This window comes from Prinia subflava, chromosome 16, assembly GCF_021018805.1.
Source record: "Prinia subflava isolate CZ2003 ecotype Zambia chromosome 16, Cam_Psub_1.2, whole genome shotgun sequence".
Taxonomy (NCBI): Eukaryota; Metazoa; Chordata; class Aves; order Passeriformes; family Cisticolidae; genus Prinia; species Prinia subflava.
This window is the reverse complement of record NC_086262.1, coordinates 15,103,215-15,127,695: the sequence shown is the minus strand read 5'-3', so window position 1 is coordinate 15,127,695 and position 24,481 is coordinate 15,103,215. Positions and strand designations below refer to the sequence as shown.

Genomic DNA, 24,481 nt, shown 5'->3' with positions numbered 1-24,481 from the left:
TATTGATTGAAAGTTTAAACATACATATGCAGAGATGTTTACATAAGTCCTCAAGCAGTTACAACAACAATAAACAAGCGCACAATGAAAACCAGATGCTATCATATTGCATTTGCCACCTGTTCCAGTAACAGCAGGGCAGGGACCTCCTTTGGAAAAGTCACAGAGCAACTGAGCGGAGTTGCCACCCTCTGGCAGCCACGGGGCGAGTGGCTGAGCGGGTCAGGATGTTGTGCAGGAAGGGTTTTTTGCCAGGGGGCTGGTTGGGCTGCAGGTTCTCCCTGTTGGCACAGAAGCGTTTCTTGAGGGCGGAGGCTGGCGGCGCCTGCAGCTTGTGCACAGTGTGGTACTGCTCAGCGATGCAGGCCGCCTTCCTGCGCAGGTCCAGCTTCACCAGCACCATGTTGTTCTGCAGCTCTGCCAGGGTCTGGTCCTGAGGGAGGCAGGGCAAGATATATTCATATAAAAAGATGTAAAAATAGCGAATTGTAGAAAGAAAAGCCCATTCCTAGCTGGAATAGATCTTAAAGATCCTCTTGTTCTCTATTTTAGTAGACCAGCTTGCTCCAAGCCCCATCCAACCTGGCCTTAAACACTTCCAGGGACAGAGCAGCCACAACTTCTCTAGGAAATGCGTTTTCAGTGCTTCAGCACCCTCACAGTAAAGAATTTTTTCTCCTAATATCTAATCTAAAGCTCAGCGTGAAGCTATTCCCTCTTGTCATTCTCTGCTCTTACAAGAAGTCCCTCTCCAGCTTTCTTTTAGGCTCCCATCAGGCACAGTGACAAGTTGTCTTAACTCCCTGGTTACTGTGAACTGAGGAGGATAAACTGCCTTTTGCCAAAATTCACTAACTCTTCTAAATAAGACCATGCATAAAAGCTTCTACTGTCAGCAGTGTAGCAGTTCAGTAACACATAGGAACAGTAAGGGTGGGACAAAGCTGACTCCATCCTGCTGCAAATATGCTGCCATAGCAACTGTGATGGAGTGGATAAGGAAATGAGAATTCTGAATTCTCCTATTTTAAGTGCAGGCTGCCAGTTAACTGAACAGGAACAATTTGGGTCTCCTGTGGAGAGGTAAATACATAACTGACTCAGCCATTGAAAAAATCAGCAGTAGAGCTTCCTTCACAAAATACACAGTACATACTAGCAAATATAAATCCTTTTTATTTGCAGCAGCAAGAACTTTGGTTGCTCTGACTATGGCAAAGCACACAGACTAAGCCCCTCTCCCCCATGCAACCCTCACCAAAGCAGACTCATCACCTGTCTTGCCAGGATGTCATCACACGTGCCCAGGGCTTCCCGCAGCTTCCCTGCCCCTGTGCTGTGGCAGCACGCCCGCTCTGCAGACTGCAGAGACTCCCCAATTTTCTGTAACTCTGAACGCAGCAATCTGACATTCTACAAGAGAGAGGTTTAATGCAACAGCTGGTTTTGGCACTGCTCTGCAAACAGACTGCAAGACAATTCAGACACGCAGCATTGAGGGAGGATCCCATCTGAGTGATCACAGATACCACAACCTTCAACAATTCCTGTAAGTTCAACAAACCAAATTCATCTGTTTAAAAACTTGGAAACAGCAGCCCTAAACACTTCAAGCTGGCAACCAATTTGCCCTGCAAATGTTCTTTTCTGTAACACAGAACTGGAGTTACCTTCTGTCCATCCTCCAGCTTCCTGTCCACATCCATGGTAATGGGTTTAGCAGAGGGAGGTGGCTCCACTAATTTCTGGTACTTGCGCAACTCTAGGAACAGACAAAAGCAGTGAGCAACAGGACATTGGTCAGCTTTCAGTATCCCTCAAGTTCAGGCCTTCCCTTGAGACAAGCTGCCACAGGCAAGCTGGAAAGACCTTTTGAGTTTGTGCAGAAAGGCACAAACATTCCAGGCTTCTCCCATTCACTTAGACAAAGGGACTTAAGAATTTGAATGGAAAGATTATCCTGCCCTGAAGTCCATTTTCCTGTGAAAATGAAGTGAAACTGTCCATCCAGCACATTATTCCTGTCACCTACAACTCAAATAATGTTTTCAGGGTTACTTTCATTGTCTGACTCCAATGCACCCTGAAGAAGGTCTCTCTAAGCCTGCACAAGGATCTCTCAGCATGGTTCAGAACTGGGGCAGCGTTGCTGCCGTACCTGCGCTCGTGGAATTCAACTCCTTTTCACACTGCTCCAGCCTGGCTTTGGTGTCTGCCAGCTCCTGCTGCAGAGCAGACGAGGTGGCCACTCGCTTGGATCGACGTACATTTTGCTCTGAGTCCTTTTGCTTGGTATCCAAGCTCTCCAGTTTTTGTTTGGTCTCCTGCAGAGCAGCTTTGAGCTCCAAAATCTCCTCGTCACGCTCCTGAGAAAGGAAGTTTGTTCAGACAGTCAACAAGATTTTTGTAGCACAACTTGTCTGAAACTTTCTGTGTCTTTATTCCTGGAGAATTTGTCAATCCCACACTTCACACATTGAACCCAGTCTTTAAGAGCCTTTTAAAAGTGAGTAAAGCAAACCCACTTCCTGGGAGCCTAAACCACTTTTTTACAGGCTCTAAAGAAGAGGGATTGTTCTGAGAGTTGGCATCTTCAGAGCAGTGTGCAACAAGTCCCAGAGGTCACTCAAATGCCATAGGCAGGAAAATATGGACAGGTCCATACCCATCATCACAACTAAGAGAAGAGAAGTTCACACAATTTATGTGAATCTGAAGAGCCCAAATCAAGTCACCAGTGAAAAGAGTAAGTGGGAGGAAAGAATCATGTTGAACAAATAAAGACAAGTCAGGATGGTTGTACATTAACTTCCAGATTGAATGTTCAAAATTAGGAAGCCTAGTGGGCTACATAAAGTAGGAGACGAGAAGGAAAAATTGTGGATCAAGAGATGAAATAATATCACCGAAAATACCTCAGAAAGCAAAATCTTTCCTTTCACTTTGCATAAAGATCTTCCTGGATTCAAGTAACCAGAGCCCCCTTCCCAACCCACTGCTGCTTTCCTGATGTCATTGCATTGCCCTGAACAAACCTGCATCTTCTCCTGGTAGTGGTCAGTCAGTAACTCCTTCAGGATGGTCATTTTACCCTCATACAGTTCCTCCAGCTGCTCCCTCTGAGCATCCACGTGTTGGCTACAAAGAGAACAACAAACTCCATGTCAGGATCTGGCAGTTCTTGGTGCTGCAGCTCATCCTGAGCAGAGGAAGGGAGCCCAGCACAGGCTGTACCTCCACCACTGCTCCTTCTGTTGCATGTGCTCCAGCATCTCGTTGCAGATCTCCTCGCGCAGGCGCACCTCCAGCTGCAGCTTCTTCTGCCGCTCCTGCACCAGCAGCTCCCGTGCAGCTTCCACCACACGCAGCAAGTCCTGCAAGGGAGACACAGCTCCACTGCCCACACTGCACAACAGAGTTAGGACCTGGAGTAAACTGAGTGATCCCACATCTGCAGGATGCAGTGATCTACATTTAAGGGTTTAGTCACTTGGAAAGAAAAGTTGCCAGGCTTTGCTACCTTGACACATGAAAGCTCGAGTCTCTGTAGGGATAGGACTTCATCTTGATCTTCCAGCTATCCCAGCTGCCTGCTTTGAGTATCTAGGAAGTTTGATTTTTTTTCCCCATTTAGCCTTCTGTTCTGTGTGTTTTCTAGATTTCCCTTGCAGAGAAATCTGCTCTCACACCTGCACTGTTACTGCCACTATTCTACAGATGACAAAGTGCTTCCAAATTCAGCATGTGTCAGATTTAGACCGACTGTGAAGTGTTTTTGTCATGGACTCTCAATTTCCTGGGTCCTATATCCTTCTGAGGTTCTGTGTCATCTCTGTTGGTTGAGCTCCAATCCCAGCTCTCCAGGCCAAAGCTCACAGTCATGTTCTTGACCTTGCATTTGCATAAAGGCTGTAAAACAAATCACAACCCACCTTCTTCTCATACATGGAGACATCTGCCTCATCCTCAGTGTCTTCTTCTGATTCCACATCTTCCGCTGGCTCTGCCTCTGGACCCTGGCTGGTTCGCCTGTTGTGTTCTTTAATGATGGATTGTAAGGATGGAAGTCCCAGCTTTGTGGGAGGTGCCTGAACAAGCTGAAGGGGAAAAGAACTACCATTATCAGTCTGCAAAGCCTGAAAGTTGTGTAGTCTTTAAGCCCCCTCTCTGCAACCTGTCAGCCCTTTCAGTTTAGCAGAATCTGGAAATACTCTGGAGTTAATAACCACTGGAGAAGCACAGGGAAGGTCTACAAGCATACCCCTTCTCCTTGTGGTGGGAAAGGGCCGAGTCCCACAGAAGCAGGAGAAACCCAAGCCAGCCTGACCATGCCCTGATCCTGGTGTGTGTTACTCACCTGGCTGGCAATGGCTGAGAACTTGGCCACGTGCAGGGTCTCATCATAGGTGGATGCACACTGGTTGATGTTGACAATCATGCAGGAGCGCCCGCGCCCGGTGAAGAAGCCCTGGAACACGCGGGTCAGTTTGCTGTCCCGGAACGGAACCACCGCCTGCTTTGTCCTGTGGGAGAGACAGAAGTGAGCTGGCAAAGCAAAAATAACAACCCCACAGCCTCCCTCTGGAGGTGAGGATGCTCACCTGGCCTGCTGGTTCTGGCGGAGGGCGGCGATGCAGCGGCCCAGGGTGTGCAGGGACGTGTTGATGTTGTTGGCTTCTTTCATTCGGTCCCCGCTTTTCTGGTCCTTGCAGCGCTCAGACCCTGCCAGGTCACACAGGGATAACCTGAGGGAAACACAGTGAGAGTCACATCACTCACAGGCTCTGTCCTGCCATAGCAGGGTTACAGTTCAGACACCCTGCAGCCACCTTCCCAATAAGGGCACAGACCATTCTTTTGGGGTGCCGGGGCTGTTGATGGATGTAAAGGTCTGCCTTAAGTGTAGATGTTACACAAAGTAGCAGCAGATTGAGCTTTGAAGAGTCAACTTCAAAGGTCCTTTGCCAGTTCTCAGCCACTCTCCAGATAAATACACCCCAGAAACAGGCACCAGCTGCACTCAAATCAGCCCTGCTGCAAGGGTAAGGATGCTCACATTTACCTTCACTCAAAAAGCTTGAGAACTACCTCAAGTTGTACCTTGCAATACTCCTCAAACTCCTGTCAGTTCCAAGACTTAACACTGGGAGCATTTATTCCTTCCAAGTACTTTCAACACCATCAAGATACTTCCCATACCCCAGGCCCTCAAATGAAGAGACAGGAAAGTTGAGATTACACCCAAATCCTAGAAAACATGAAACTTACTCGCTGATTTTTGGAACAACGTCACTGCCACCTCTTTTCAAGTGCAGAATCCGAATAGAGAACACGCTGTGACTGTAAAGAAACATGGAAATGTTTAAAAAAAAAGGCAAACTTTAAAAGCCTCTCAGAACTGTATTTCTGCCTAAAGAATCCCTGTCCCTTCAGACCTGCGACTGGAGTTCTGGTTCATGTGGGTGCTAGCAAAACTCTGGTTTTTCCGACCCAGCTTCAGGAGCTTCCAGGCCTCATCAGCATCCCGGACATTGATCCAGTTCAGATCTGGAAAGCAAGCATGCATTGGGCAAAGCAGTTGGGAGACTGGCAGAAAACTTATCTCAGCCCCAACTTCACCACTGCACATCCCTGACATCAACAAATCTGACAATCCTGTAATCCCAGCATCAGAGTTCTGTGTGGGGCTCCCCAGCACCTCACTGCTAAGCCAGCCACCCACTCAGTCCTGGAGCCCTCCTAGCAGGCCACTAAAGCTCCCTTGCAGGTAACTCCACCTTTCACATAGGGGTTGCCAGTCTGGTCCTCGCAGAGCCGCAGAGTTTGCCGCTTGCGGTTCTGCCCAGGCAGAGCTGGTTCTAACAAGTCGTAGATTAACTCGTTGTAGATCTCAAAGAAGGAGACCCAGATGGAATACTGCACATCTTCTGTGCTGGGGAGTGAAATGCGATCCAAGTCAGCCCAGCAAGGGCCCAGTTCTGGGGAAAAAGAGGAAAAAAAGAAGGAAAACAAATCATGACTGCAGCTTTTCATGAGTCCAACTGGAATGGTTTAGCTCTAGAGCAAGACACTTTCTTCAACAAGCAAAACCACCCCAGAAACAAATCCTTCTATTTACTTCCTCTCTTTTGTATGTATTCTAATGCCCATCCCAGTGAGACAGGCTTAAGATTCCTTTAACAGTATCACCTGCTCTGTGTAAGGACTTTTATATACTCTATTTTGACTCCAGAAATACAAGATATTTCAAACTCTTATATGAACTCTTTCCAGCATAATTGAAGTTTTAGTCCTTGTTTTATCTCAATCACTCCATGCTTCTGGATACCTAAGTAGCTGGTAGTTCTGGGGTTTGATAGTCAGGGCAGCCTGTCACTTTGGTATCCTGCTTCCCAGCAATTCCCATCTCACAGCAATCAGCTGCTCCATAACCACATTCCTTGAATGAAGTGATTGAGTGTTGAGTAATTTTTCATTTCACAAGGCTTGGTTATTATAGAGTGGTGAATTCTTCTGATATTGGCAAAATACATGCACAGGGTTCTTCTGAGGTGATTTCAAAGGAAAAATCTGTGAGGTTACAGCACCTTTCTCCCTTACCCACAACACAGCATCCAAACTGCCATCACCCTTTTCTTCCCCAATCCTCCAGCAAAAAGAAGCAGGTAGTACACAACAGGCTTCTAGAAGTACCTTCTGTCTGGCTGAGCTCTGAACGGTTGGTGAGCTGGCTGGATGAAGACAGACCAGCAACTCCACTGTCAAAACTGCTGCTGGTGGTGGCCTGGAGCTGAGATTCAGCGCTGTGACTCCTCTTCAGTGGCGTTAGCAGCTCCTCCTTGAAGGAAACAATGAACAGGAGCATAAAGGTAGCATGACACCACCCCTCACCTCTTGCTGTTTCACCCCCAGAGTCCCTGTGCTTACCTCCCAGAGACCCCCCTGCAGCATCATCTGCCTCTTGGTGTCCTCCTGCCGCACCTGCCTGCTGTCCAGCCAGGTCACCTCGTTGCACAGGGCAGGCTTCAGGTCCAAGGCCTGGTACAGCCGGTCCCCCACACTGTTGAAGATGGTGGCCAAGGAGCGAGGCAGAATCCCCCCATCTTGGGTGGTGCCTGCAGCAACAACAGCAGCAGAGCTGAGGATTCAGAGGCAGCAGACAGAAAACGACTGCTTCAACAGGCCCCACAACACTCAGTGCTTTCCTTACCCTGAATCGTGTGAGTCTTCCCTGAATTGGTGATGCCATAGGTGTAAACCAGACAGTTCTGCCCACTCAGCACATCCTTTACCACCTGCTTCATTGTCTCATCAAAGAACAACTTCTGCCCCACCTCTGGTCCAAAAATCTGCAAACAAGACACAGGAAAAATGGCTTCATGTAGATCTTTCCTATCCTTTGCTGATGGTTGCTCAAGTGGTATTACACAGTCCTTTGTTCCCTGCACTAGCCATGAGCAAGAGACCCACCAGCAATTCCTACAAAAATAAGATGCTCATTTGTTTAATCCAATAACATCTCATATCACTGCAGCCCCTAGTCTGTTTAGAGCCTCATGAGCAGGAGTTTGCCATTTGCTGCCAAATAAGAGTTGTCAGAAACAGCTTAGAAAGAAAAAAACCCTAATAAAACAGCAACTAAAACATGAAGTAGAAAGGATTGTACAAGGCTGCAGAGTTCATGCAGTGCCTTGGGGTCATTGGATATGAATAAGTCTGCTTTTCAAGCTGCAAGGCTGGTTTAAGCTCAAATCACTTCCAGATGGGTCGTTTGTCCCAGCTACCTACCCGGGTGAAGGAGAATCTGTGCACTGCCTGCCCCACTCCTCGCTCCGTGCTCCGCATGGTGAAGGAATTCTTTGGAGCTTTTAGAATAAGGGTTTCTGAGTTCTCAATACAGACACAGCCCTAAAGAACACAAAAAATCCATCATTGCAGTGGCTTACAGGAGGATAGACAGCAAAGGACAACAGCATCTCCCAGCAGGCACACAGCCAGCTCAGACTCTGCTTCATTCAGTGTCTCACCTGGTCTTCCCCCTTTTCCACTTCTGTAGATTTCAGAGGTCGAACTCGGAGGTAGACCTTTAACTTTCCATTATTGTCTTCAGCTACAACCTGCAAGAATCAGCACGAGTTAAATACAGCAGCCAGAGAGGCAGCACACAACCCCCCACCAGAACACTAAACAGGAACCACAGTATGGAAAACACATGTTGGCTTTGCTGCTAGTGCTGAGGAACATCTCTGGTCCCCAAATCACCAGCAGTGCCAGAAGCTTTCTTAGGCATTTCCAAGCACACCAGCACTTTTTTTGTTTGCTTGTTTATCTAATAGATTAGACCAACAAGCCAAAGGCCTGACACCAAAACCAAGCATCACCATTGCTCTCCCAGGAATTGCTCCCCCCAAAGCAGAATTTTGTTTCTGCCTCTTCTGAAGAGTTCTGTTGTTTCTGTATCACATCACCTTTGTACAGAGAACAGCAGCCATGAGTGAAAACGCTGTTTGTGACAGAAGAGCTGCAAGCTCACCTGAGAGCCCTCCAGGTTTGGGGAGATGGCAGAGAACTCCGGCAGCAGGTCCTTGCGCACGTCAGCCCCGAGCCCTGCTGCTGTGGACTCCAGCACAGGGGAAGCTGCAGCCTCATCGTCAGAAAACAGCCCTGGGGAGGCAAGTGCTTCTGCCATGGTGCCTCACACGGCTCCTGAGGAAAAAGGGGCACAGGTGAGGGTGATATTACAGCAACCCACGCACGCAACCCCCTGCCACATCCATCAGTCCCCACAAACACGGACCCCACGTGGAACGCCCCCTACACACAGGATGCTGCTTGCAAATGTACACACATACACACTCCTTGCACTCGGGGAAACCACGCAGGACCCCAGACACAGCCCGTGCACACACAGACACTCCAAATCCAGGGCTCCAGATCCACCTCCTGGACACACGGACACCGCACAGAACCGCTTCGTGCATGCAGACCACCTCCACCTTTAACACACGGAACCAAACAGACCTAACGCATACACCAACCACCACTCCGGACGCCCCCAAACCCACACGCAGCTCCACGCTTCCCCCACCCACACACCGCAGCACCACGCGGGGTCTGGCCACACGCACTGAGAACCACAAACACCGCCGGCCACCCCTCTCGCCGCTGCAGCCCCGGCCGCCCCTCACGCCACCCCTCGCCGACGCTCGGCGTTTCAAACCTCGCCGCCCGCCCGCTCCGCCAATGGGAGCGCGGCACGCGCGCCCCTCGACCAATCAGAGCCCGCCGTTGGGACAGAGGGGGCGGAGCCCCGGTAACCGGCCGCCCGCGCGCGTATGAGATGAGGGGGGCGTGGCAGCGCTCGGCCGCCTCCCGGCGGGCTTTGCGCGCGGTGCCGCCCCTGTCACCCTCAGGGTCGGGCGGGGAAGATGGCGGCGGGGCCGGGGAGTGAGTGCGAGGCTGGGCGGGAGGCGCGGCGGGCAGCGAGCGGCGGCGGAGCTGGGGAGGAGAAGGGGCAGGGAAATAGCCCGAGGAGAACGGAGCGGTTCCGAAGGACCATCCCGGGAAGAGCCAACGGCAGGGCGGGGCCAATGGGCCTGGGAGGGGCGGGGCCAGATCGGGGAGGGGCGGGGCCAGATCAGGGAGGGGCGGGGCCAGCCGCGGGAGCCCCGGGTTCGAGTCCCGGTGTGCCCCGGCGCTGCCCTGGCGCTGCCCCCGCGCACTCGTGCCCTGTCCCGCAGAGCACAAGCTGCTGAGCGCCGGCCCCACCGAGCCCTGGTCCATCCGCGAGAAGCTCTGCCTGGCCTCCTCCGTCATGCGCAGCGGCGACCAGAACTGGTACGGGAGCGGGAAGGGCGGGCGGCATGTGCGCAGCACCGGGGCAAGGCACGAGGATGTCACCCCGCTGCCTCTGCTCACAGCAAAGATGGGGTGTAAGAGGTGTTCGAGGTGGACCTGAACAGGCGTTTTGTTGCCTTTGTAACTGCTGTGTAAAAGTAGAAGTGTGTGAATCAAAATAATGAGCGATGAGAGCTGGAGAGGGACTTTGGACAAGGACATGAAATGGCAGGACAAGAGGGAATGGCTTCTGACAGAGGGAGGGTTAGGTTGGAGATTAGGAAAGAAAAAGTCTTTACTTTTGAGGGTGGTGAGGCACTGGAAAGGGTTGCCCAGAGAAGTTGTGGCTCCCCATCCCTGGAAGTGTCCAAGGGCAGGTTGGACACGGCTTGGAGCAGCCTGGGATTGTGGAAGATGTCCCTGCCTGTGGCAGAGGGTGGGAACAAGACGATCTTTAAGGTCCTTCCCAACCCATTCTGTGATTCTGTGTTCATAATTAGATGAGGTGAGTTGTGGACAACAAAGACATTTAGTGACAGATTCCTGTGCACTGAACCTATAGCTCTGTTTTTGTGTATTTTTCTCCTCACTAAAGTAACAGTTTTATGGAAATGCAGTTATAAAACCAGATGCAAGAAACGTGCTTTTCAAAGGAAAGGAGTGAAGTTACTGTTTATTAGAAGCAGAAAAATATTTTTGAGACTTATACAACTCCCTGGTGAGTTTATCATGTTTAGCAGGGTTATTCAGTGATGTTAAGAGAGGCTTTCATCTTTTCTTTGTGTGTTGGTTGGGGTAGAAGGTGAATTGATGGTGACTTGCCATTTCCTCCCACAGGGTCTCAGTCAGCAGAGCCATCAAACCCTTTGCAGAGCCAGGACGCCCACCTGACTGGTTTTCCCAAAAGGTGAGACACTGACATTTGAATCTTGGACACCAAATTTCTGCACAGTCAGAAATGCCATACTGAGGATGAATTAAGGATTAATTGTTCCATGCTTTATCCAGTTCATAATTATTAAGTAAGACCAACTAAAGAGATTCTTCACCAGGCCTATGATTAAGCTGTGAAATTCCTTGCCTTGGGAATTTGGGGATGTCCATGTCTTTTTGTGTGTCGTGTTGTTTGGGCAAGCAAATTGTCCTCTGACTTCCTTTGTTTCTTCTCAGCACTGTGCATCTCAGTACTCAGAGCTCCTGGAAACCACAGAGACCCCAAAGTGAGTACAAAATCTGACGCCAGCACAGCCTGCAGCAGCTGTGGGGGGACTTGTGGGTTCCTACAGCAGAGTCCTTGTCACTGTTAAATTACTTTCTCCTCCAACCAACTGCTCCCAAAAGGAGCATTTCAGAATAGAAAATTCAGGTGGAGTAGCTGTTGTGGGACAGTGGGATCAGGGTTTGTCAGATAGGAAAGATAAAATTTATTTGGCTGGAATAAAACATTGCATGTTGGTCTTACTGATCAGAAGCTTTACATACAAATTTATCATTCAGAATAGGGGTAGAAAAGAGGAGTGAGAAGGGAGATGTTTTGTATTTGTCACTATTTTGCAGTGTTTTTTCACAGTTTTCTTATCAGTGTTATCACTACAGCTCTGTGATCTCAGTTATTTACTGCTCCCAATTCCAGGCATTTTGTTTGGGGACTTCACAAAATATTAACTTAAAGATGTGATGTTTAAAAGTAATATTTATGTGTGATGGATTTGTTTGTGAATGATCTTCAGCACTAGAGTTGCAAAACCAAAGGGCTTAGTAGAGTTACTGAAGAAAAAATAGATGTTTCTTCTTGGGGAGAGAAAAATTTTCTCACAAAGTGGAAGGATTATTTTCAGGTTGAGAATTTTTAGTGGCAAAAATTTGCTGAAAAGATTGTTTGAACATTGTGCTGTCCAATATAATTTAAGGGAATTTGAGAAAGTTGATTTTTTTTGCATGAGCGTGTCATAAATGACAGAGAGCAGCCATTTATGAAGGGAACTGGGTTTCCTTGTGGTTTGTGCCTGACTTTTTCTTTTCTCTTATTCTGTAGAAGAAAACGTGGTGAGAAGGGAGAAGTTGTGGAAACCGTGGAAGATGTTATTGTGAGGAAACTGACTGCAGAGAGGGTGGAGGAGTTGAAGAAAATTATTAAAGAAACACAGGAAAAATACAGGTATGTGACAGAGGTGTTAAAATGTTGCACACCTGAGAATCCTGTCCTGGAAAAGTAGTCCAAGTGGGATGGTGAAAATGCTGCTTAAAGTGTCCAGTTCAGCAATCAGGAATTAAAAAGATTTTATGATTACAGGCAACTCAAGAAGGATGCAGAGCTGATCCAGGCCGGACACATGGACAGCAGACTGGAGGAGCTGTGCAATGAGATTATGATGTGGGTTATTTAATTATTTCTTCTGAGACTGTCATTCCCTCACACTCTGTCCACCATCTCTTGCTCCACATAGTTTGGGTTAAGAGAAATGGGGCAGCTGGACAGATACTTTGGCCTCTGAGGGGGACTTAGCATAGACTTGGGGATAACATCTGGTGTGGAACATCCTTTGGAGTTGCTCAGTAAAGAGCTTGGCCGTGGCTTCCAGAACCATGTTTGCTGCCTCTGTTTTGACAGTGATCTGGAAGTGAAATTTCCTGCCCAGTGTGTCATTTGTCATTCTCTGGCTCTGTTTCTTGCCTTGGGGGATTCGAGCCTGAGTCCACAGGAGTGGTTTGATGTTGTCTGGAGATAACAGGGTGGGCCTCAGTAAAATGCATTTTGAAGGGGCAGTTAAGGGGAACTGAGACATCCTGTGACAGGTTTCTGTTCTTTATGCAGAAAGAAAAAAATGGAAGAGGAGGAGGCAGAAGTCAAGAGGAAGGCTACAGATGCTGCTTATCAGGGTAAGCTGGAAATGAACTGCCCTCATTTTCCTCAGACTGATGCATATACTCATAAGAACATTTTAAAAATACTGAAATCTTGTTAAGACCTGTAGAAGGAACTCCTTGACCCTAGATTTGGAGAGAGAGGTTGTATTCTCTTTCCAGCAATATATTTGTAATAGAGTAAAAGGCAGAGGCTTCTGGAAAAGGAACAAAGTCTTCAGGGAAGTTGTTTCCAAGGGAAAGCAGGATTAATAAGGAGCTCTGTGTTAGAATGCCAGGCTTTTCACACCTTTAGTATCCCCTGGTCACTGAAGATAAAAGGAAGAGACTTTTATTCTGAATGTTTAGTTCTTCATAAACTCACAGCTCATGGGGGTGGGTGGAGAATACCCAACTGCTAGAGAAACCTGCAGTTGAAGTGCATTACCCACAGTTAGTATTATTTGGGAACTGAGCATAGTGGGGTGCAAGAAATTCCTATAACATAAATTGTTCCCTTAAAGTTCTTCAGAATAAAGTCAAAGATAATTCTTGGGGACTGTCCACGATGGAGTCAGGGAATCTCACTTTAGTTTCTGTTCTCTTGCAGCTCGCCAGGCCATCAAGAACCCCCCTCGCAGACTCACGGGGGTGATGGTTCGTTCTCCCGCTGGCTCCACCTCCCCGGGCGGGGATTATTCCCTCGGAGATCTGTCCCAGCCTGCCGGGGATGAGGCCAGCCCTGGGGTAAGGATCCTTCTCCGGGTAGGAGGGAAAGCCCAGCTTGGGACAGGGGCTCTGCATCCATCACAGAGAAGGGGCCTGGGGAGAAGCCCTTGCCTTGCTTTGCAGACCTCAGGTGCTGTAGTGTGGTTGGTGGCACTGCTGCTGGAGATCCATGTCCTCCTCCCTGTCTGTGGTGATCCGTGCCTGGATCAGAGGCCGTGTAGGGGCATCAGTGGGTTGGCCAGGCAGTCTGTGAGTGCCTGGGAAGTGGCTCTGCAGGGCAGGGAAAGGGTGAAAGCACATGCCTGGAGCAGGGGCAGCGAGTGAATGGAGTAGGTGTCTGTGGTGTGCTGGATCAATGCTCTTGGGGGAAGCAGCAAGTGGGGCTGGTCCGTGTGGTGGAGTGTGGCTTTGAACAGTGTGGTTTTTCTCTTTCTCAGGTCACGCCAGGGACATTGCCCAGCACCCCAGTTGCCTCCTTCATTGGAATCCCTGACACCCCTCCAGGCTCTGCTCCCCTGGATGCCCCCATGACCCCAGTCACTGATGATTCACCCCAGAAAAAGATGCTAGGACAAAAAGCAACTCCGCCTCCTTCCCCTCTGCTCTCAGAGCTGCTGAAGAAGGGCAGTCTCCTGCCCACAAGCCCCAGGCTGGTATGGAGCTCTCTGCTCATATATACAAGCACACAAACAATTTGCTCCAGACTTTCCCACTGAAAAAGGGGAATCTGCAAAGAATCTTTAAAAATGTGCAGTTTTGTGAGAGTCCCAGCAGAAGTGATAATCTGAGAGATAGAAATACCCCTGTGAGCTGCAGAGGTGAGCCCCTTTCCCAGCAGGACTGCAGGGCTCATGCAGCACGTAGGACTGGCTGTCCCCTCAGTCATAAGGAGTTGGAGTTGCAGGGTTTGCTAGTGGAGATTATTCTCCTCAGAGGAGGAAACTTGTTAGTCAGCATCATCCCCATCAGCCTCCCTGGAGCTGTTCCTGGTGATTCCTACACTGGGTTCACAAATCTTTACACCTTGTCAGGAAGTTGTGTTTCAGTATTTTTAATGTGTCTTAGCACAAGAGTAGGGAATCTTTGAATGGCGTTTATGATCTATACAGAAGTGCTTCGGTTTCCTCCTAATTGTAGAGAGTTACCAAAATCTCAGTGATGAGAAGCCACTTGTGGTGTTAGTGACTTGGGAAGTCTTAGGAGATGCTGACACTGTTGAGAGCCCAGTCTGAAAACAGCAGCCATCAGCCTGCTTGTGACAGATTCCCTGGGTTAGTGCTTGTGTGATGGAATAGATGTGTTCCTGTTGACTTTTTTCTTCACAGTAGTCAGATTTAGAGTTTTTTCTGTTTGTTAGCTTGGGTAAATGTTCCATGGATTTTGTGTTTGCAGGATGTAACATAAAGTGGAGCAGGGAAAGGTGATGGCTGTGGAAGGCTGAGTTTTCTTTGTAGGAACAGGACTGGTTTGCATCTGTTTCAAGGTCCATCATAGGTTCACTGTGTGACCTTGATCAAATTCCTTTCCATCTTGGTACTTCTGCTTCTCTCAACTCAAAACAAAGGATATTTCTGTGCCATCTCAGGGTCTAGAGAGACTCGTATGTGTGGAGGATTGTGAGGTCCTTGAACAGAAGAACTGTGATAGAGCAAAGGATGCACTTGGCCTCACCTCAGAGGAAGGTGGCACTGCACTGTGTTACAGCTGAAGAACAGCAACAGTTTCAGACTGTCATGTTCTGCACTTGTGTGAGGGGCCTCAGGCAGGGACTAACCTGAATAAAAACTACAGAAGAAATGCTGGAACAGCAGATGCTGGTCCTGTTCATGGAGGTGCACATCTGGCAGAGAATCACTGGTGTGGTGCTACCTCCAGGAACTTCAGTCTCGTCCTCCTTTGACAGGTCGGTGAAAATGAAATGGCAGTGGCTTCTGGTCACATGAACAGCTCTGGAGTGCTGCTGGAGGTAGGGAGTGTCCTTCCAGTGCTGCACAGTGGGGAAATGCAGTCAGCACCTGGGGCTGTCCCTGCATCTCCAGCTGCTTCAGGTAACTCGGGCCTCTCCCTGTACAGTTCTCCCTTAAGATGAACCTTCAGACTGCTCTGTGTATTCTCCTGGGCTATGATGTCTGCCTGGCTGGTTTGGGGGCTTCTCTATCAGTTGTATTCCTATTTCTGTGCCCCTGTCCATCTCACCCCTACTTTTTAAAAAGACCTTAATCCTTAAAAGAGTGACTGAAAGAATTTGAATTGATTCAGTCCTGATCCATGAAGTCTGGTTTTCTGGATTTGACACTGGCTAATACCAGGCATTTGAGTGTAGAAAGAAAGGGTTTGTTCATGGTTAATTGGGGAAAAAAAGCTAGATCAAATTTCCAGCATGTCAAATGCAGCTCCCTGTGGATCTGGAGACCTCATGTGCCTTCCTTCTGCTGCATCTTAGAGATCAGTTGAGAGACCACTGAGCTCCAGAGGAAGTTCCACAGAGTGGGGGTAAGGGGGACAGTGCAAGACTCTGCATTGGGCTTTTTCAGAACAACCTGCCTAAGAAAGATTTTTTTTCTCAGCTCCTGATTTTTTTTGCAGACTGGTGATTCAGTCACATTATCTGTAACTGAGAATTCATGTCATTCATTCACATAGAATTCCATACAAGTAGTCTTGCTTTCCTTATCCACATCTGGTTTTTTAAGACCTGTTAATTTGGTCCAGACAGTTCAGTAAGTTCAGACTGGAAGTTACAGCTAAGATGAATGGCAACCTTTGATAAGAGGAATTCTCTAGGAAAAACCTGCAAAGAGATCCCCTCTGCTCCCTCCCAGCTCCTGTGACAGCTGTTTGTCTTGGCTTACCTTGTGTGGCTCTCTCAGCACTGTTTTTCAGAGTTCCCATAATTGTTTTGGGGTGAGCCTTCGGAAGGGCATCTCTGTGCATGTGTGGCTTAGTATGTGCAGCCCTCACAGTGAGTGCAGTGTTCTGTAGCTGCATGATTCCACCTCAGGCTGCACACACAACAGGAGTCGTGCATTTTTTGGTGCAGGTTCTCTGTACAGCTTTTGGGACTCTTTCTAGGTATCTCTCCGTGTCTTTTCCCAGAAGAAGCCACCAGGCAGTGAAGAGCCCAGTGGTGGCTTTGTGGACTTCAGTGGTGGCTGCTTCTTGCTCATGTGCTTTTCCCTTCTACTCTCTGTTAGGTGCTCCTACGCTTTCCCGGCTTTTAGAAGCTGGCCCTGCACAGTTCACCTCACCTCTTGCTTCCTTCTCCGCTGTTGCCAGCGAGCCTCCAGCTAAGCTCCTGCCACCCCCCGTAGAGCCTGTGTCCCAGGCCACTATTGTCATGATGCCCACGCTGTCAGCACCAGCCGTTGTGCCACCAGCTGCAGCTGCAGAAAGCGCAGCCACAGGTGCGTTCCTGAGCCACGCACTCAGCGCTCACGTCCTGCTGCAGAGCAGAACTTCCCACAGGATCAGCGCCCTGCGAGCTCTCAGCTGGGTTTTACCACCTCAGACCAGCTGTCCTGGCCAAAAAGGGTGGTTGTGTTCTGGTGTAAACAGATGGTTTTAAACAGGGTTTGTGGGGTGGGGGTGCTGGGGATTTGCTGGACTGTGATTCAAGGGTTGGAATCTCACACTGTCTCTCCTGTGGGAAAGCAAACCCATATTTGTCTTTTATTAATCTAAGCTGTTGTGGGGTGGGTGGGCCTGGGGTGCTTGTGGTTGGTGCTTGGTCTTACCCACTGCAGTGTTTGTTTATGTGGGGACTTCTCCAGCTCGGTGTCTGAGTGTCCCTCTCATCCTTGTGCAGTGAGCCAGCCAGAAGCCTGTGTTTCCATGGAGGCAGTGTCTGATTCCCATACTGTGACAGTGTCCATGGACAGCAGTGAAATATCAATGATCATTGATTCCATCAAGAAAGAGTGCCTGGGTTCTGGGGCTGGCAGCACGGCAGGATCTTCCAAAGATCACTGCATGGATGGCAAAGAAGATCTGGATTTAGCTGAAAAAATGGATATTGCGGTGTCCTATACGGGGGAAGAGCTGGACTTCGACACAGTTGGAAATATTATAGCCATCATTGAGGACAAGGTAAATGGGGAAAGCAGAGTGCCAGTGCCATTTGCTCCACTGTCAGTTGGATTAATCTCAAACGATTGCTGTTCACCAATTTAGTTTAAACAAGCAAGAAATAACTTCCAGAATGCACATTCTCACCATCATTTTCCAGATCAATAGGAAAGGACACCTCTGCTGCCTGTCTGACACCAGTGCTCCTTTTCAGAGTACAAAAAGAAATGTCTTTCTTCCTTGGAGGGTAGGGTGTGGGTCATGTCTCTGGCAGACAGATGAGCACTGCTCACAGAATCCTTCCAGGTGTGCCATATTTCTAAAACCCAAGCTCCAGGAGAAATTCCCACAGGGAGTGATGCAAATCTGGCTGCATAGGGCAACTTTGTAAACAGAGTAGACTGAGATTTACACAATTGTCTCAGTACCAAATAACATGAGCTTTTCTTTAATCCCTCTTTCTGACCTCGGCCTGCATTGCTGTGTGTTTGTTTTGACAATAAAGGTAGACGACCACCCTGAAGTCCTGGATGCAGCAGTTGTTGAAGCTGCTCTGTCTTCTTTCTGTGAAGATTCCGATGACCCTCAGACCCTGCCTGGCCCATGGGAACATTCCATTCGTCAGGAGCAGGAGAAGCAGGCCCAGATGCCACAAGTGTCTGTGACAGTGAAGCAGGAGAGACTGGAGTGTGAGGAGCCAGAGGCAAAGGGAATTCGAGACCTAATGGGCATCAGTGAGCTGGGGTCAGAAATAAAGACAGAACTTGCAGAGCAAGACCAGAGTCAGCTGGGCCCTGAAGAAACCATACCAGCAACTGCAAGAGTGGCAGAAACACCAGAGCTTAGAAACCAGGAGATAGAAGAAGAACAAAGAGCAGCTGTAACATCAGGAGAGACTTCTGAAATCAAGATAGAGTCGTCCCAGGGAGAAGATGCAGTGCTCAATCCAGTGAAGACAGAGGTATGTGGTCACAGAGGCTGTCTGGAACTGGTGTGGGGAAAGAGAGGAGCAGTTGTGGCAGGTAGGAGCAAAGTTTAGAGGAAGGATGAGTGCTGGGTTGAAATGACCCTTCAAATGAATGTGACTGACTGTTTTCCTGGGAGTCAGGTTGCTGATGTGCAGAGCAGCTCTGCTGTAGGCAGTACCTTTGTGTATCTCCCCCCACCCATGTGCAGAATTGCTGCTGGGAACCTCATTGCCTGGAGTTAGGTTAGAGTGAGTGAGATGTGCCCACACCTTCACTGAAGTGAGCTGACACAAACATCTAGATTTGTGCATTTCTCTTCCCTCCAGACCCCACCTGATGATGATTCATCCCCTCCACAAGTCCCAAATGTGAGTGAAGACTCCTCACAGGCTGATGTTCAGCACAAATTTGAGCTGTCAGGTAACTTAATTCAGCTAGGAAATCTTTTACATGCAGCATTATTAGCTGGATAGTTGTTAGTTATCTGGTTCAGGTTTTTTGGGGAGGAGGGAGAAAAGATACCTGTAGGAACAGTGTTAATTACTGCAGGACAGTAGGCATTGCTGCAGGAGCTTTTGTAGGAAAGGCTGCTTGGGAGAATCAATCTTTGTGCGTTTCTTTCTTTCACAGAGTCAATGAAGGAGGAGGCCCAAGCCCTGTTTAGGAGTCAGATAAAGGTAATTCCCAGTTGGTTTTAGCCATCTTGAGTTTATTAGCAACATCTTGCTTCTGCTGTCTGCTGAAAGGCAAAGCTTGTGTTCAGCTTTCTGCACTGGGAAGTGAGCAGTCTGCAGCTGAAGGGAGATTGCTGCAGAATATAAAGGTGTTTGTGCATGTGCTTCTGGGTCTGTGGGGAGAAGCAGGGCAGGCTGGAGAGGCTGGGATTTTGTGGAAGTGCCTGTACAGTTGTCAGCAGCCTCACAAGAAAATCACTTTGCTCACAGAACCGTAGTTGCTTTGGAGGCGCTGAGTGGCTGCTGTAGCTGGCTGTGCCAGCTGATGGGCTCTGTGTTTCAGGATGGGCAGGGTGAGGAGGATGATGAGGACGGTGCCAGTGAGGCTGCCAGTTTGGAGGAACCCAAAGAAGAGGACCAGGGTGAGGGGTATCTCTCAGAGATGGATAACGAGCCCCCCGTGAGTGAGAGCGACGACGGCTTCAGCGTCCACAACGCGCCCTTGCAGTCGCACGCGCTCGCCGACTCCATTCCCAGCAGCCCGGCCTCCTCGCAGTTGTGAGTGTCAGGGCACACAGGGAGTGGAGGATTCCCGTTTCCAGTGTGCTGAGTGGGTCCTGAGGGAGAATTTGTTGATGATTTGTTTGGTTCTTGCTTGCAAGGCCAAGTGTGCAGACAGCGCTCCAATACCAGCTCCCATTTTTCCTTCTGTCTTTGGCGTGGATTAGTGTGGGCATGTCAAGGACAAAACAAACCACGAGTTTTCTGCTCTGAGACAGTGATCAGACTCCTGAAGGAATTACCTTCTTCTCTTCCCAGCTCAGTGTGCAGTGAGGACCAGGAAGCAATTCAGGCTCAGAAGATCTGGAAGAAAGCCATCATGCTGGTTTGGAGAGCAGCAGCTAATCACAGGTGAGTTTGATGTCTTGGCAGAAAGAAGTGACTAATCCCAGACAAGTCTCCACTCTCCCATCTCAGAGGCTTATCTCTCTTGAGAGATGACGAATCATATAGTTACAGACAAATAAACAGGAGAGCGTGAAACAAATATTTACCAGCAAGGACAGGCACTGAGTGGACTCCTTCTCTCTGCAGGTATGCCAATGTGTTCTTACAGCCTGTAACTGATGACATAGCACCAGGCTACCACAGCATCGTGCAGAGGTGAGTCTCAGCAATCTTCTGTCATTAGAACTCTGTTTGTGTATTTGTAGGGATTTCTGGCAGGAGCAATGTAGTTTCTGCCTGCTGTGCAAACTTGGAAAAGTATTCTTTTTCTGACATGATTCAGTCAGAAGTGGGTTTCCCCAGGAACAGTCATCATCAGTAACAGGCACATGTCTGTACACAGCCCTGACTTCACGTGAAGTACACTGAGTTACACAGAACATTTCATGACTAAGGTGAAACTGATGTGTTTCTCCCAGTTTCTGTCCAAGAATAGGACTTAGCCTTTGGAATTCCTAAAAGCTCTTCTTTAATCAGCATTTTTTACTGTCCCATATGGTGAACTTTTCTGGAAGAAGTTGCAGAATCCCCTGCTAGCTGCTGAAATCCCTTATAAACAGTTTAAGCTCAGTGGCTGCAGCAGTAGCTCTTTAGTTTCTGTGCCAGTGGTGCCTGGAGAAGGCAGATGCCTCCTGACAGATCTCTGAGGCTGTTGTTACCATTCCAGGTAACTGCTGGACACCTTGTGTCTTCTGAGCCAGGCCTTGGTGCTGGGGAGCACAGCCCATGTGGGGAGAACCTGTTCAGCTAAATAAAACAGGCACAGGGCTGTTACCAAAGGAGATGGGAAAGAGTGAAGCATTTCTGTTGCAGTTTTGCCTGCATTTCTTTCACAGGCCAATGGATTTGTCTACCATCAAAAAGAACATTGAGAACGGGCTGATCCGAACCACAGCCGAGTTCCAGAGGGATATTATGCTGATGTTTCAGAATGCAGTGATGTACAACAGCTCTGACCATGATGTGTACCACATGGCCGTGGAGATGCAGAGAGATGTCCTGGAGCAGATCCAGGTAAAGGACTGAGCTAAGGCCAGTGCAGGACAGAGCATCTGCCTTGGTCCATAGGCCTGGCTGTGAGAGCACAGTTTCACTCCCAGTGTGTTTGAATGCAGTGGGTCCTGTCCTTCCCTGTCTCTCTCATGGGAGCTCGGGTGTTCATGTTGAACTAGATTGTGGGCGAGTTAAAAGTAACACAGCAAATTTTCTAATACGTTCATCCCAGACCAATTTCAAATGTCATTTCCTTCAGGGAAATGCTTAGGCCAGCAGGAACCAGGGTGTGGTTCAGGAACAGAAACAAGCGACAAGGAGGTGAATGACAGGGGACATGACGGCTTCTTTGCGTGGCTGTGCTGGTTTTTGTTGATACAAAGTGCACATGAAGCTGCCCTGTGAATTTCTGCTGTTTAAAATACCCTTTGAAGCAGAATGTCCCAGCTGGCAGGGCTAACAGAGTTTGAATTGGGGTTTTATAGTTCCTCAGGACTTGTGGCTTCTGAGGTAAATTGGGGAACTTATTCTGAGCAGCACACAAGGAACTGAAACTGCCTCTGACCCAATCATTCCCAGGCTGTGGTCTGTGATAGTTAACTGACACGCACTTACTGAGCTTGTTTTGCCTGACAATCTTAGCAGAGTGTGGTTTCCTTGCAGCAATTTCTGGCCACACAACTGATGATGCAAACATCGGAGTCAGGGATCAGCGCAAAGAGCCTGCGGGGGCGAGACTCCACTCGCAAGCAGGATGCTTCAGAGAAGGTGAGAAGGCTGCACCCTGTGCAAGGGCACTTGGGATCTTCTGAAGAATCCCAGGATACTGCATGAAGTTCCCACACCAAGGAGGCAAAAGTTCCCACACCAGCACCTTCATGTGAACAAACTTTCTTTAAATGTGTCTACTGATTAGATTTCAGTTCTGGAAGTGTACAGCATTCCAGAGGCAGGTCTCGTGAGTTTTTTCTGTAATCCAAATACTTCTGTTACCTGTTTTTAAAGAGAGGTGATAAAAGCTGTAGGGAAATGAACAGAGTATTGGATGAGGTGTGACTCTTGGGATGGGCCTGCAGGGCAGGGAGTTGGACTCAATGATCCTTGTGGTTCCCCTCCAACTCCACAGATTCTGTGATTCTATGGTATGGCAGAAAGGTGAAGGGAATTGCCATATCCTTCATTTTTGGTCAGGTTTTTAGAGCTAGAGAACCAGTCACCTCTGGTTTGCAGTGTAAAATACACCACAGAACTTTTATATTCCACACTGATCTAAGCATGAAGGTTTGTGGGATTTTTGTTCTTCTGTAAAGACACTTGCAAACTTGATGAAGTGATCTCAGGTACTCTCTGGTGCAGACAACACTGTGACAGCAGGGACTGCCTGCTCAGTTCTAGTGACAGCTGCACTGAGCAGGAATTCTTTGGTAGGCAAGGAAAACTTGCTGTGGCTGTGGAGGGAATATCCCTTTCCTGGCATTCTGGCTCTCGCAGTATCCCTCTTTTTGTCTGTTTTTGTGTTCCTGCTGCATAAGACTGACACCCTGCAGGAAGGGGAGTGGGCCACATGTTCCTCTATGCTCGTGTGTGGGCTCAGTGCTTCTGTGTGGTGTGTGCATTTCCGTAGCTGATGCCTGATAAGTCCTTCTGTTTGGCCTTTTAACAGGACAGTGTCCCAATGGGCTCTCCTGCCTTCCTTCTCTCTCTCTTTGTAAGTATTGAAAGGCTCCAGCAGGTTCTGCAGTACTGCTGCCAGGTGCTCTGCTCCTTGTCTGGGTGATCCCTGCACTGTCACAGCATCCTTAGCACTGCAGCAGGGTGTGTTTGACTTGGGGGCTGCACCACTGTGATCTGACAAGAGACATCTCAGTCCCTCATTCTCAAAATGGGTGAGCGGGTGGGGCTTCAGTCTTTTCTTCTGGTTCCAAGTGGTTTTGTTTTGTCATCTGCTTTTGCTTTTTTTCCATGACTTCTCTCCTGCTTTCTTTCCATGTAAGTGGGAAGACAAACCAAGTGGTGCAGTCCTGTAGTTCCTGCATCTCTCATGTTTATACAGCTGCCCCTTCCACACATCCGAGGCAGTACAAAAGGTCTTGGGAGAGTCAGGAGTCAGCTGTGTGTCCTTTATCTGTTCCTGGTTCAGAAAGCAAATAAGACTCTGCAGAAATACCTTGCTCTGTGCCCGTGATGATCTGAAAGTGTTTGGAAAAATACTCCCTCTGGGAAGCCCCAAGTCTCTGAGTTACTGTGAGGAGAGAGAGCAGGAAGATGGAGAGCTGTCCTTATCTCTCACATGTATCTAAAGACAGAGGAGTACTCCAGGAGAGGCAGCAGATCAGCCAGAGAGAGAGGGCAGCGGCTCAGAGGAAGCTCTCAGCTCACCTTCTGCTCGTGGAAAGGAGCTGTGTGGAGGAACTAGGGAGCTAGTGCCAGGGTCACTCAGCTGGAGGAACACTTCCCATAGGGACCAGCAGCTGATAAGGTAGGTTAGTCAGCAGTTTTCCTTTTCCCACCTTAAGCTAGAATCTGGTGCTTAGGAGAAAGCCTGCACTGTCCAGGCTCCAGAAGCATCTGTCTGGGCCAGAGGTGTTGCCTCTCTCTGCCCTGGCTCCAGCAGTGCAGAGATGCTGCCAAGCCCAGCACCCTGCTGTATCCAGATCCAGCTTTAGGTAGGTCTGCAGGCAGGCCTTGGCAGGGACAGCTTCCCTTTCTCCTGATGGGAAGGCATGAAAAGTTGTTGCCAGCTGCAGAATTCCCTCCCTGCCTGCCTCCCTCCCTCCCGCTGTGCCGGAGGGACGTTCCTGTGGTGTTGTGTAACTCTTGTTTGTTTGCCTTGTGAGCAGGACGGAGGCACCAGAGGGCGGCGCTGCGCCATCGAGGCAGACATGAAGATGAAGAAATGATGCTGCAGACCAAAATCCCTGCAGAATCCCAGGCATCCGGAGCTGGAGTGCGAGCAGGCAGCTCTTAACTGCTGTTGGAGGAGGAAGAAAAGCTGCAGGTCCATTTCTGGGACCTGGTTCACCACCTTCACTCGCCCTTCTGGAAAGCAGTGTCATGTCAGAACGTGTAACCCAAAGAAATTTCTCCAGAGGGGAAGACCAGCCCCCCTGCCTGTTTTAGGGCAGTCTTGGGCTTCATCAGTGTTCTGGTGTTAGCTAGCAACTGGTGGCTCGTATGTACTGTAATGTGAAGTGTACAGATTTTTACTAGTGATGTGTAAATGTGATGTATATTAAAATCTGAGAACAAACCCGTGTGCAGTGTACTGAGCATCGCAGCTCTGCAGGGAGGAACCCTGTGGTACAAGCCTGGATCCCCACCTGGAAAATCTGCAAATACAATTCTCTTCCAGTTATCCCTGTA

At 48.9% G+C, this 24,481-nt stretch overlaps 2 protein-coding genes across 4 annotated transcripts; one reads left to right on the top strand and one right to left on the bottom strand.

Annotated features, from left to right (window-relative positions):
• Nucleotides 1-38: 38 nt before the first annotated feature.
• Nucleotides 39-9,209, bottom strand: KIF20A (kinesin family member 20A). 2 transcript variants are annotated; one of them, XM_063413270.1, is made up of 19 exons: nt 9,129-9,209; nt 8,534-8,706; nt 8,028-8,117; nt 7,789-7,908; nt 7,211-7,349; nt 6,928-7,115; nt 6,694-6,838; nt 5,778-5,978; nt 5,436-5,547; nt 5,269-5,340; nt 4,602-4,745; nt 4,358-4,523; nt 3,933-4,097; nt 3,235-3,374; nt 3,036-3,138; nt 2,159-2,366; nt 1,671-1,762; nt 1,276-1,413; nt 39-433 (listed from the first exon to the last, which is right to left on the bottom strand). In XM_063413270.1, exons 2-19 carry the CDS (start codon nt 8,687-8,689, stop codon nt 161-163), a joined length of 2,652 nt encoding a protein of 883 aa, XP_063269340.1. In that variant the 5' UTR covers nt 8,690-8,706; nt 9,129-9,209; the 3' UTR covers nt 39-160. The 2 variants fall into 2 exon arrangements, with proteins under 2 accessions (XP_063269340.1, XP_063269341.1); XM_063413271.1 differs by having other exon boundaries at nt 9,097-9,198.
• A 142-nt stretch (nt 9,210-9,351) lies between these two features.
• On the top strand, nt 9,352-24,368 carry BRD8 (bromodomain containing 8). 2 transcript variants are annotated; one of them, XM_063413450.1, is made up of 21 exons: nt 9,352-9,447; nt 9,741-9,837; nt 10,675-10,744; nt 11,008-11,057; nt 11,873-11,995; nt 12,131-12,211; nt 12,653-12,717; nt 13,292-13,428; nt 15,314-15,458; nt 16,605-16,814; nt 17,216-17,496; nt 17,981-18,436; nt 18,770-18,863; nt 19,074-19,120; nt 19,461-19,675; nt 19,937-20,029; nt 20,213-20,281; nt 20,962-21,139; nt 21,782-21,886; nt 22,782-22,826; nt 23,959-24,368. In XM_063413450.1, the coding sequence occupies exons 1-21, from the start codon at nt 9,429-9,431 to the stop codon at nt 24,016-24,018; spliced, it is 2,640 nt and encodes an 879-aa protein (XP_063269520.1). In that variant the 5' UTR covers nt 9,352-9,428; the 3' UTR covers nt 24,019-24,368. The 2 variants fall into 2 exon arrangements, with proteins under 2 accessions (XP_063269520.1, XP_063269518.1); XM_063413448.1 differs by lacking the exon at nt 22,782-22,826 and adding an exon at nt 13,848-14,063.
• The last annotated feature ends 113 nt before the right edge of the window (nt 24,369-24,481 follow it).

Coding starts and splice junctions, on each gene's coding strand:
- BRD8 (XM_063413448.1), top strand. Junction 13,429..13,847: donor GGGATGAGGCCAGCCCTGGG/GTAAGGATCCTT, acceptor TCTCTTTCTCAG/GTCACGCCAGGGACATTGCC. Junction 14,064..15,313: donor TGCCCACAAGCCCCAGGCTG/GTATGGAGCTCT, acceptor CTCCTTTGACAG/GTCGGTGAAAATGAAATGGC.
- KIF20A (XM_063413270.1), bottom strand. CDS start 8,689: ATGGCAGAAGCACTTGCCTCCCCAGGGCTGTTTTCTGACGATGAGGCT. Junction 4,746..5,268: donor GTTGTTCCAAAAATCAGCGA/GTAAGTTTCATG, acceptor TGTTTCCCTCAG/GTTATCCCTGTGTGACCTGG. Junction 4,524..4,601: donor CGCCAGAACCAGCAGGCCAG/GTGAGCATCCTC, acceptor TCTCTCCCACAG/GACAAAGCAGGCGGTGGTTC.